The following is a 12780-nucleotide window of genomic DNA, read 5'->3' on the forward strand; positions in this document are numbered from 1 at the left end:
ACTGCAGACTAGAGGTTCCTAGTTTATATTTAGAATTCTGCATCAGAAATTACTGCATTTAAAGGCTACCTGCTTAGAGTTTTAATTTCAACAGGTCCACCGACCTGTTCTCTTTTCTGAAGCCATTCAGAATACAACCCTAAAAAAAAAAAGAAAGGCTGGTATTCCGGATGGCTGACAGGTTGTATGACCTTGGGCTTTCTGTTTGTGGCTGGATCCATGAGACTAAGGAGAAACAAATTTTTGCCTTTTAAAATATAACTCTTCCTGTGAAAAGAACAATTGAGTGTGGCAAAAGTAGAAAATAGCAATTTCGAGAATGGTAAACAACAAAATTTGGTAGAGGAATAATACTTTCTGATTTTTAAAACTAGACAATATAGTTGATACATATTCAGAATTCAGATTACTATCAGCGGTGTCTTATTTTTTTAAGAACCTTTTTTTTTTTTTTAAAGTTTAGAGACGAGGTCTCAATATGTTGTCCAGGCTGGTCTTGAACTCCTGGGTTCAACTCCACTTCAGCCTCTGGAGTAGCTGGGACTATAGGCGTACCACCACGCTGGCCAACATCCCTTTTAAACTGATGAAAATAATTTTATTTCAAAATAACAACAAACCTCTTTCATGTATGCTATACATGTAATGAGGGAAGACAAAAAATACACTTGGCTTATACATTTTAAGTGATGCTGGCCAGTTTCCTATTATCATGATTGGAAAGGTTGATCAGAATCCTCAGGGTAATAGTTGAAGAGCTGAAGCATTTTTGTACAGAAGGGCCCCTAATATGATTACTATAGCAGGTTACAGCAGATACTAAAGAATTCCAAGGAAGGAGAGAGAAGCCGCCTTTCTGGAAGAGGTATGCTTTGTAATGAGAAATGTTTAGGTAAGGAGAGAGGCACCAAAGACATTGTGCTAAATGTAAACAAAGAACTTTGATTTGTAAAGTGAACTCGGTTTTTCTTGGACAGTTTAGTATTTTCTTCTTGTCTAAGGATGTCTGTTCCATGACTTTTGAAATAGATTTTGTTCCAATGTGGAATATGCCTAGTAGGAATAGGTATGTCTTGAAACAAGGTAGAGCTAATTAAGTTTTCAATTAAGAATGTGTGCTGTAATTTTTAGTTCAACAAATCTAACCCAGCAAATATTTGCAATGCTCTGTGACAAGGACTGTAGGGACATAGAATATGTGAATAATGGATGAGTAAACAAAGTGCTGCAGAAAGTAAGGGGCAGACACGCTCTTTCCAGCTGGAGACTGGACAGGTTCCAAGCAAGCAGTGGCGCCTGAGCTGGGAGGAAGGGACAGGATTTCGATCGAGTACATTTAGATGAATAGAGCCGAATGACTGGGACATGAAAGTCTGTTTAGGAAGGGACCAGGTGAGAGGAGGTAAGGTTGGAAACACAGCTGTGGGCCTTGATTATAGGCTTAGGAGTTTCTCCCTTTATCTGTTAAATGTTTAGGCTTTTTAAGCTGGAGGTAGGAGGATGAGATCTCTGTTTTAGAGAACAATCACTGATATTAGTGTGGAGGAAGAACTGAAGAGAAAGTGGAAGGAACAGTAAGATAAGAGGAAATTATTATTTTTATTTTTTGAGACGAGCTCGCTGTGTTGCCCAAGGTGGAATGCAGTGGCACAATCTCGGCCTACTGCAACCTCTGCCTCCTGGGCTCAAGCAATCCTCTTACCTCAGCCTCTCAAGTAGCTGGGACTACAGGCATATACCACCAAGCCAGGCTAATTTTTAAAATTTTTTTGTAGAAACGAGGTCTCGCTATATTGCTCAGGCTAGTTTTGAACTCCGGAGCTCAAGCAATCCTCCTGCCGTAGCTTCCCGAAGGGCTAGGATTACAGGTGTGAACGACCATACCTGGCCAGAGGAAATGATACTACAAATATTGAAGGGAGAATCACTCTTTGAGATTAGAACATTGGACACAGGATATAATTAGAAGATATTTTAGAGGTGAGCTTAAGAGAGGCAGACTTTGAGATGGGTCTGAGTAGTAAGTAGGTAGTGAAAATTAAGAAGAGGCAAAGATTACTAAGTGATTAACATACTGGAAATGCTATTAAATAACAATAGTTAAGGCCGGGCATGGTGGTTCATGCCTGTAATCCCAGCACTTTGGGAGGGTGACATGGGTGGATCACTTGAGCCCAAGAGTGCAAGATCATCAGGGGCAGCACAGCAAGACCCTGTCTCTACAAAAAAAAAATACAAAACTTGGGACATGTGTACTGGCATGTGTGCCTGTGGTCCCAGCCACTAGGGAGGCTGAGGTGGCAGCACTGTTTGAGCCCTGGAGATTGAGACTGCAGTGAGCCATGAGCACGCCACTGCACTCAAACCAGGGCGACAGTGAGCCTGTCTGGAAAAAATAACAATAGTTAACATTTGTTGATGATCGATGACTTATTGTGTGCAAGACATTGTTCTTAGCACTTCTGGGGGCTTCTCATTTAATACTGCCAGTAATTCTGTTTAAAAGATAAGAAACTAAGGCACAGGGATATTGGCTAGTTTATTCAAGATAACACACCAGTAAGTGGTGGAGTCCTGACTCTTTAAGTTTGTGGTCCCAGCCACCATTCTCACTGACTTGAAGTGAGCAATGGAAGAAAGCAGGTTTTGTGGGAATGAGGCATTGGCTGGAGATGTCTAAAATGGAAATTGTTGTCAAGTCCAAGCATGGTACTGGAGAAAAGGTGGCTGGGGACAAAAGTTTGGGAAATGTTGCAGTTTAAAACAGGGGAGTGTCATAGGAGAAGAGCCTAATAAAGATGACTAAAAAATATGTCAGAAAAGCCAGGCTAATCAAGAGAAACTATGTCCATTAAGTATACAAAAATAATAAGGGCAGAAATCAGCAATTTAGTTTGCAAAACAGATGAACAATACCAAAACTGATTCTCTTGAAAACACCAATAAGGTAGACCAAAGAGAGAGAAGATGCAAATAAATGAAAAGAATGAAACTGCAGGCCAGGCACACTGGCTCACATCTGCAATCCTAGCACTTTGGGAGGCCAAGGCAGGCCAGTTGCTTGAGCTCAGGAGTTCGAGACCAGCTTGGGCAACACGGTGAAACCTCATCTTTACCAAAAATACAAAAATAGCTGGGCATGGTGGCATCCACCTATAGTCCCAGCTACTTGGGAGGCTAAAGTGGGAGGATGGCTGGGAGGTGGAGGTTGCAGTGAGCCAGTATTGTGTTACTATGCTCCAGCCTGGGCGACAGAGCCAGACCCTATTTCTAAATAAAGTAAAATAAATAAAAGCATGAAAATTTAAAATCTGCTCATCTTCCATTGTTCACTCTAACTCAGTAGAGTGGTTAGTAGCACAGACCTTTTTAAACAGGAGTATAAACTGTATGTGCATAGATTTGATAATACAGTTGAAGTGGATAAAATTCTAGAAAAAATTAAAATTCCAAAGTTCCAGAAAAGACAAACCTTGAATATGCCAATAACCATTAAAGAAATTAGAACAGTAATTAAAGATACCCCCTAACTCCTACCAAAATAAAAAGTTATGCAATGTTAGTACTGAAAGATTTGTTTAAAACTTGACTGTGTTGCTTATTAGCTGTGTAACCTTTAGCCAACAGAACTTATTTGAAATCTGTTTTCTCATCTGTAAAATGGGGACAACAAAACTTATGTTACAGCTCCTAGATATCAAATGAAATGACAAGCCCTGACACAAGTTACTGACATAGTTTGAAAACTGCAAAAACATATTTACTTAAATGTAAGTATTTGTTGTACTTCTAACATGTGCCAGGCTCCGTAATTTGATATTTGGCACTGAAGTTTAATATTTAACTTACCTGGACTAAATAGGAAATAAGCTAGAAAAGACAGCCCAGGAGATCTTTTTTGACACATCCTAAACAATGAAAATCTAGTTGCAAGTAGTATTTGTTTCAGACCTGAAACTCATTATCAGAGCATATACTATCATCCTACTATTTATCATCTTAGTTAACAATACAGAAATTTTACTCTTTGTCACTTATGAGTGATCTAAGTGTGATATTTTAATTAGAAAGAATACCTTCTTAGCTCCAAAATAATCTATTCAAAATCCTTTAAGATTAAATACATTTCTTACTTTAGAAGAATAAATGCTGCAAGAATCATCTTTGTAGTACCCTGAAAAACTGATGGCAAATTTCAAAATATAGTATTAGAAATTACTGAGTCACATATAAAGAGTCTATGGTTTTCAAAACATTGTTTTCATATTTAATATTAAACATTCTTTTAATATTTGTAGCATTATCAGCATCCTGAGTAGCGTAGAACTTTTAAAAAATAGATGCTTTAGCAACATATAAATTATATATTTTTTCCTAGTAGCCTGTGCATACAGAATAATTAGGGACATTTTGTGGGCCTTATCCTTTGTTTGCTCTATGTAATCTTGATCTCATTGTCATCTTCCAATTATTCTGTAAAAAACACTGGCAACTAATCTCTATCACAGGGGTGATGAGAAGTGGACTGCTATGGACTGTATGGGAATGTAAAGAACCTAAGTTTTTTGCAATGGATTTGCAGTAATTATTGTAAAAATCTTTTGTCCCCTACAGTTCCCCACACTGCTTAATGGCCACATGCCAGTGCCAATCCCCAGTCTGGACAGAGCTGCTTCTCCAGTACTGCTTTCTTCGAACTCTCAGAAATCCTGATGACGCCTGGTGACAATTAAGGACTCATTAACTGATGAAACAAATTTGTCCCCATGGGCTAGTTTACCTGTGTCATGAGAAGGACATTGTGAAACTCTGTTAATTTGGTTTGCACTTTTCATAACATGGATAGTCTAGATTTATGTTAGCATTTTAAAAACTGTTTTTGATATATTCAAGTATATATGAAAATCTTTTGCATTAAGTGAATTTTAATGTTTTTGTTTTTATATCCTTTTAGCTCTTAAGTGTTGAACACTGTTGACAGTGAAGAACTTTTCTTAATGGTTTTCAGTATAACTAATAAGGATGTGAAGCTTTTTTTCTCTTTAGTTCTGCGTATGCTAAACTGTGTGCTTATATAGACTATAACCAGCTGTGCCTTCCTTTGCATTTAATGTAAATGATTTATATATTTTTTAGTATTAAGAGGAAATGTTTGAAAGATGAAAATTAGTATCAAACAGCTCTCTAGTAGAATTTCATTATTTTTCACCAGTGGGCAATATGAAAGCATATTCATATCACATTTTCTTTTTTACTTTCAATTGTATTAAGAATTGCCTTAGAACCTCTTTTGAACTGAAATTCAGTAAATGTCCAAGTAATGTTTTTATAATAAACTAAGCCATATTTAGACAATAAACATTGATAAAAGAAAATGTTCTAAAGTGCATTTTCAAAAGAATGAACTTTGAAAGGCTAGCCTCCTTAGCTGTTTACAGTATCTTTTAGATGCCTCCCAGACAAAAATCTGAGATGGAAAAGCTACATCAAGTTCATGCTATTCCAGGCCCGAGAATATCTCTTAGGTTAGCATATTCTTATTTCAAAAAATTAGCCCTAGTTTTCTCAGTTTTCCATAGAGAATCCTGACCATCTGATATATTTACTGTGTCAGTATAAATTGGGATTCCCCTGGAACTATAACATTTAAAAATCGAATGCTTTGGAAGCAGCTCACAGACTGGTGATGAACCCACACAACAAAGAAACAATTTTTAACACTAGGTATCTTCATCAGTATAGGTAGGTATTCACAATTTTTGATGGCCTGTAATACAAATAGAGAACTGGAGGTACTAAAGGCCTTGCTTGTGGAAATTGAGAGGATACACTGCTTTATATATTACTAAAGTTATGGGGAGAATGAAGGAAATCTGACAGATGAAAAATTCTACAGGAACCTCATCATCGTGGAACTGAACTGATAACAACTTGGAACACTCCAGTAAATTCTTTTGTGTAATGTAATTTGGAGTAGTGATAATACAGACCTATTTTCTGTTCCATCAGAAAATCAGCAGGCACCAGTCCAAAGGTACCACACCTGTACATGAAGGAAAGTTCTAATACCAAGAAAACTGAAAAGCGCCAAGCTTTAAATTCAAGATTAATTATAATCCTTAACTGTAAGTGATAAAAACTAACTTGAAATGTGACTAAATGATCCAAACTGGGCATTAAGTCGCAGGATTGTGAGAAAGGATTAAAAAACGAGGTTTGAGAAAACACATTTCTTGAATTTTCAGGAAAAAACCAGAATATTGCTTTGATACTTAGAAATTCTGAGGTTTCTCAATTGGAATTGAGCATCTCTGTATGTGGGGATGTGGGCCCTTATCAAAGGATGAAAATCCAAACACTCTATTATGCCTCCTTGACTGTAATGACACTGGTTCCAAAATCCACCAATAGACACTACTGTCCCCCCGCCCGCACCCCATAGGCTAATAATAATTCTGTACCACAATAAAAGGAACTGGTCCAGGGAACTGATATTTACTGAGAAGGAGCCTTTGAGAATGCTTCCCACCACCTGTTTCCAGCTCAAGACAGGTGCACAGAAGAAGCTGGGAGTTGCCTAAGGCTGCACAGCTCGCTGAAGGTAGAACAATGATTGGTGCTCAGTCCAATTCTGTTTCCCCCATACCTAGCTGTAAGTAATCACTGGTTCAAAACTATGTTATTAGTAAAACAAAACATAAAGACAGAGCATTTAAAATTGTGTTGTCAGGTAAGAGAACACATCCAAAATGCATGATTCTTATAGACAAACTAAAGGAAGTTAATATGCAAAAATCTCAAAATACTATTTTTAGTATACTTGTTTATGTAAATGCTGATTGGAAATATTTAAATGACTATAGATCTGATTCTTTTCCTTCGGAAATTGGGATTAATGTATGCTCTAGATCCATTTATTACAAATGCAAAAATACCACAGTTTTTTGATGGATGAAAATACTCCTGTAACACAGAGAACTGGAGGAACTGAAGAATAACTCATATAGCTCTGCCTCATTCTGTATGTGTGTGTGTTTTAGCAGAAGTATTTTACTCAGAAAATAGGTTTCAAAGAACATTAATGACTTTCTTTTCCTTTTTATGTCTGCTTAATCAGTGTTAAACTGCTATGGGAAAAGTTTTATAGAACTGTATAACCTGAATGTTGGTCTCTTTGTACACATCTTTTCTATGACTGCAGATCTTCATTCACTTTCATATATGTATCATTTTTACTGTCATATTATTTTTGTTCAATAAAAACTTTGTGATAAAAGGTGTTTAGAGGTAACTGGATTGGCTTACTTCTATTTGCTTGGGGTGACCCAAACCACTTTTCCATATGGATACAAGTTGGAAAATGAGTCTTGTCACCTACCCTTGAAGACAGCACGTCAAAAAAAAAAAAAAAAAAAAAAAGTGCTTTAAATACACATATTTAAAGAAATAAATGTAATTATTGAAAAGCAGACCCCTGATTTAAATAAGTTCTATCAACTGCTCTGTATTGAGGAGGAGGAAGTGAGAAGGTAGGGAAAAATCAAATCTACCATTTATTCTTTTAGCCTTTTGTTGATTCAGGGGAATGTGAACTGCTAGGCTTGGTGATAAAGGTTATTATTTCTCTTGGTCTCAAATGCAGGCTGACCTGGCTCTGGTTTTCATGGATGCTCCAAAGCAGTCTCCACTCTGGGTTTGATATAGGGAGACTGGTATGAGGGGAGGGGAGGGGATGCAGGGAGAATCACCGGATTAATGCAGTCCCTGAACAACACGCTCATTATCACTAGTATGCCAAAAGGCTACAGATAACTCATAGCTGCATATGGTATAAAAGGTGGTGGTAGGAAATCATTTGCTTACTGAAGAAACATTTAAAAATCAACTATGATGTTCCAGGTGCCATTTTAGAAATGGGGGATGACAACCTGATCCCTGTTCTCAAAAAGGTAATAGATTTGCTTGGTTCTGTTTATACATAAGAATTCAACCGGCTGGGCGCAGTGGCTCACACCTGTAATCCCAGCACTTTGGGAGGCCAAGGCGAGTGGATCACCTGAGGTCAGGAGTTCAAGACCAGCCTGGCCAACATGGTGAAACCCCATCTCTACTAAAAATGCAAAAATTAGTTGGCGTGGTGGCAGTCTCCTGTAATCCCAGCTACTCGAGAGGCTGATGCAGGATAATCGCTTGAATCTGGGAGGCGGAGGTTGCAGTGAGCCGAGATTGCGCCACTGCACTCCAGCCTGGGTGACAAGAGTGACACTACATCTCTTAAAAAAAAAAAAAAAAAAAAAAAAAGAATTCAACCAAATCAGTTTTGTAAAATGCCCTTTTATGCTTAAATACCCACAGGGATCTGCCCCGCCACTTCATGTTACCTGGGATTATATGACCCTTCCTAAAGAACTGGCACTGAAGAATACACTATGTTTAGTTACCCTCTCTCAGGTGAGTCAGGTCTCTAAAACGTTTTTATTTCATTGCTGGATGGCATAATTTCAGTTAACGATAGCAACCATTTGTAAGGTTGCTGTCATGCCAGGCACTGTTCTAAGCAGGTTACGCATATTCATTCAGTTTTCCTAATAAACCTATGAGGGAAGTACTATTATATACCATTTTACAGATCAGGAAATTGAAGCCTAGAGTGATTAAGGAACTGGCTCAAGGTCACAGAATTGGCCACATTTCAAACTGAACATTTTCACTGAGAGGCCATCACACATGATCTATAGGACTTCCAACGAATGTAAATTAGCAATTTACATCTTCACATAGAACAGTACCTGGTGCATATAAACCTTTCAGACATGTTTGCTATATCAGTTTCCTGAGAGTTGAGCAAGCAGATTTTCTGTCATCGAGAAGCTGGCCCTACCTAGATTTCTCTAGTATTGACTTTATTCCTAGACCCACTCCCCAGTGGTGCCTGTGTACCTACGTGTGTGTGTGTGTGTGTGTGTGTGTGTGTGTGTGTGTGTGTGTGTGTGTAGAACAGCTTGATTATAGGTCAGTAAAGACTCGCATGTTTTAGCTAGCTAGGTGGAAAGTTTCTGTCAACAATTTTTGACAGCTACATTCGTCTTTGGTTGACTCAGAGAGGAGACAAATCCAAGTTAATATTACGTAACTGACAAAATATTTTTTAGAATTACTCAGAATTTTATCATGCATGTGTGCCTTAACTCGATCAACAAATACTACTGTTCCCCTAAAATGTATCAGGTACTGGGATAAAGAAGTGAGCAAAACACAATCCTTTCCTTCATGGAGCTTGTGGATTAGTGAGAGGAAATGACGTGTGATTAAGTGTTGTTGCAGAGTGAAGTATAAGGATGCCATTGGGAAGGCAGGCAGTTAGGCAGCAGAGCACATAACCCAGTCTGTGGTAGGGTAGGTGGGGCAGAGAAAGCTTTCTGGAAGAAAAAATTACATTGAGAATGAGTAAGAGTAACTAAAAGAGGCATAGATGAACAAGCAGAGGAAAGAGGATGTTTCACAATGAGGTGAGGTGTGAGGGACTCAAAAGAGAAGTATGGCTGGATTTACCCTCACAGAGGAAAAAAGCCTATAGTTCATGATATGAGATAGTAATGTAGATACCAATAGAGTTGAAACTGAAAAGGGAGGAGGAAGGAAGGAGGAAGGCTTCTAGATCCCTGAGGAGTAATGACACAGTCATTAACTACGATTCTGTGGAAGAGCAAGATGGCAGGATGGGGCCCTCAAAAAAAAAATTTTCAGTGTTTCTGGAATAATAGTGCATGATCATCATCCAGAGATGAGCTACACAGCCTGTAACAGCACCACGTCACCCATTGATCACTTGACAACCTCAGCTGCATACATGTATGAGGAAGAAAATAACAAGATAAAGATGATCCTTAAGACTATTTTGACCGCTAGAATGTGGAACTATTGTCAATATAGCTGGAGAAACAGCTGGAGAGTGGCACTGTTTCGACCAGCACTGTTCTAGGAAAGACTCGAAATTCGAGTCCCAAGGGAGTCTTGCTAAGTCCCAAATCTGTATCCACTAAAATTCCATACCCTAATCAGAGCCCAGTGGACCCATCCTTTTGTAAACATACAAGACTGTTGGCAGATGCTAAGTTTCCCTTACCCTCTGAAAGGTGCTGCATATCATCCAGAGGGTCACCAGCTAAATCTTCATGGTCATCTTTATGGTCCAGCCCAGGTATCTCTGCATCACTACTGCGGCAGGGTTAAGGTGGAAGAGAGCAGCAAGAGCAGCCATCAGGATTCCTATTCCAGCCTCAGTAATTCTCTCCCTGTCCCCCTCTCACAGATGCACACCTGCATACCTAGCTCCCATACCCACTCTACTCAACAGAGGTTTAGTTTACAGTCTTTGAAATGGTAATCTTTCAAAAATGGGTTTTCAAATTAGTGGAATTCTCTCACTTCTCTTAGGGGAACCCCACCAATGAAAAATCCTCCCCATCATCACAGATTGAAATTGTATATTCTATTCTAATCAAAGTAGCTTCATAATCAGTGGCTTGGTCACCTTCTTTCTGTTTCAATCTAACAGAAAATTGGTGACTTCAGTGGTTTTCTGGGTCAGTGATGGAAACTCACTGTAATAACTTCAGTTGGGAATGGTGACAGCTCAGGGAAACTCCTGCCTATCTAAGCTCAGACTCTGAATTTAAGATCAGAAAATAGTTTCAGGCCAGGCGTAGGGCCTCCATCTGTAATCCTAGCACTTTGGGAGGCCGAGGCAGGTGGACCACCTGAGGTCAGGAGTTCAAGACCAGCCTGGCCAACATAGTGAAACCCCATCTCTACTAAAAATACAAAAATCAGCTAGGTATGGTGGCATGTACCTATAACCCCAGCTATTCAGGAAGCTGAGGCAGAAGAATTGCTTGAACCTGGGAGGCGGAGGTTGCAATGAGCCGAGACTGTACCACTGTACTACAGCCTGGGTGACAGAGTACAACTTCATCTCAAACAAAAACAAAAACAAAAAAAACACTAAATAGTTTCAGATTTGCACTGAACAAGAGGGAGAAATGTTGTACCTTTCTCTTGGGTCTAAAGTAATGCATTAAAAACTTTGGAAATTTCAAGTTTGGAGCACAGAAAAGTATGCAAATTCTTCAGCAGCATTGCTTGAGGGCTTGTGTTAACACTTAAAATTCTGATATGGATGAACTTGTCAATCAAAAAGAATCAATGTAAGAATCTACATTAGAGTATTTTAAAAATAAAATCACTGACATAAATAATAAACTCGGGATTACATTTGGGGATAAATATTTTTAAATGATATGAATTGAAAATAACTAAAAATATATAGGCAAAGAAAGAAGAAAATAAAAATGGTACATTACCAAAAAAAAAAAAAAAAACACTAAATACAAGGCAGTATGGAGGAACTGAAGAACAAAAAACACATAAGACATACAGAAAACAGCTATATGGCAGAAGTCCTTCCTTATTGTAATTATTTTAAATGTAAATGTTGTAAAGTCTCCAATTAATGGGCAGAGATGGGCAGGATGGATTTAAAAAATGGTTTGTCAATATGCTATCTGTAAGAGACTCACTTTAAAAACACAGACACTGTATTTTTACTTTGAAGAGGCTGAAAATGAAAGAATGGAAAAAATATTCCATACAAACAGTAACCAAAAGTGATATGGGGCGGCCCTATTTTTGTCAGATAAAATAGACTAAATTATCAAAAAAAAGTTACAGGAGACAAAGGACATTATATATTGCTAAAAGGTTCAATCCATCAAGAAGATAGGTAACAATTATAAACACATATGCACCCAGTAACAGGGCCCCCAGATATATGAAGCATGCACTCACAGAACTGAAAGGAGAAATATGACAATCCTGCAATAACAGTTGGACATGTCAATATTCCCACTTCAATAATGTACAAAAGAGATCAGTAAAGAAAGAGAGGAACCGAACACTATAAACCAATTAGACCCAATAGACACACACCAAACACTCTACCCAACAACATTTTCCGTAGAATGAGACATACTTTCTCAAATATACATGAAGCATTCTCCAGAACAGACCATATGTTAGGCCACAAAACAAGTCTTAAGAAATTTTTAAAAACTGACATCATACATACTATCTTCTCTAACCATAATGGAATGAAATCAGAGATCAATAACAGAAATAAAAAGGGTAAGAGACTACTATGAAAAAGTTTATGCCAGCAAACTGGATATAACAGATTAAATGGACAAATTCCTAGAAACACACAAACTACCAAAACTGACAAGAAATAAAAAATCTGAATAAAATTATACATAACAAGGAGACTGTATCATTAATCAAAACCTCTGAAAAAAGAAAAGCCAGGACCAGGTCACCTCCCTGCTGAATTCTACCAAACATTTAAGGAAGAATTAACACCAATCTTCAAACTATTCCAAAAAACTAAAGAGGAGAGAACACTTCCTAACTCTTTCTATTAAGCCAGCATTACCTTGATACCAAATCCAGACAAAAACACTATAAGAAAAGAATAACTACAGGCCAAATACCTTATGAATACAGGCAAAAATACTCAAAAAATATTAGCAAACTCAATTCAGCAGCGTATTAGAATTACATACCATAATCAAGTGGGATTTATCCAAGGAATGCAAGAGTGGTTTAACATATGAAAATCAAGGTAATATACATCAATAGAACATAGAAAACAAATCATCTTAATTGATGGAGAAAGAGCATTTGAAGAAAACCCAATATTTTCAAGATAAAAACACTCAATCAACT

At 37.8% G+C, this 12780-nt stretch overlaps 1 protein-coding gene across 1 annotated transcript in view; it reads left to right on the forward strand.

Annotated features, from left to right (window-relative positions):
* ELK3 (ETS transcription factor ELK3) overlaps positions 1–7280 on the forward strand; it is a 76731-nt gene extending 69451 nt beyond the window's left edge. Inside the window, exon 5 of the mRNA XM_008004312.3 lies at positions 4615–7280. Within this exon, the coding sequence (XP_008002503.1) occupies positions 4615–4713 (99 nt within the window). The 3' untranslated portion in view covers positions 4714–7280. The remainder of the gene's footprint in view (positions 1–4614) is intronic.
* The last annotated feature ends 5500 nt before the right edge of the window (positions 7281–12780 follow it).

This window comes from Chlorocebus sabaeus, chromosome 11, assembly GCF_047675955.1.
Source record: "Chlorocebus sabaeus isolate Y175 chromosome 11, mChlSab1.0.hap1, whole genome shotgun sequence".
In the NCBI taxonomy this organism is placed as follows: Eukaryota; Metazoa; Chordata; class Mammalia; order Primates; family Cercopithecidae; genus Chlorocebus; species Chlorocebus sabaeus.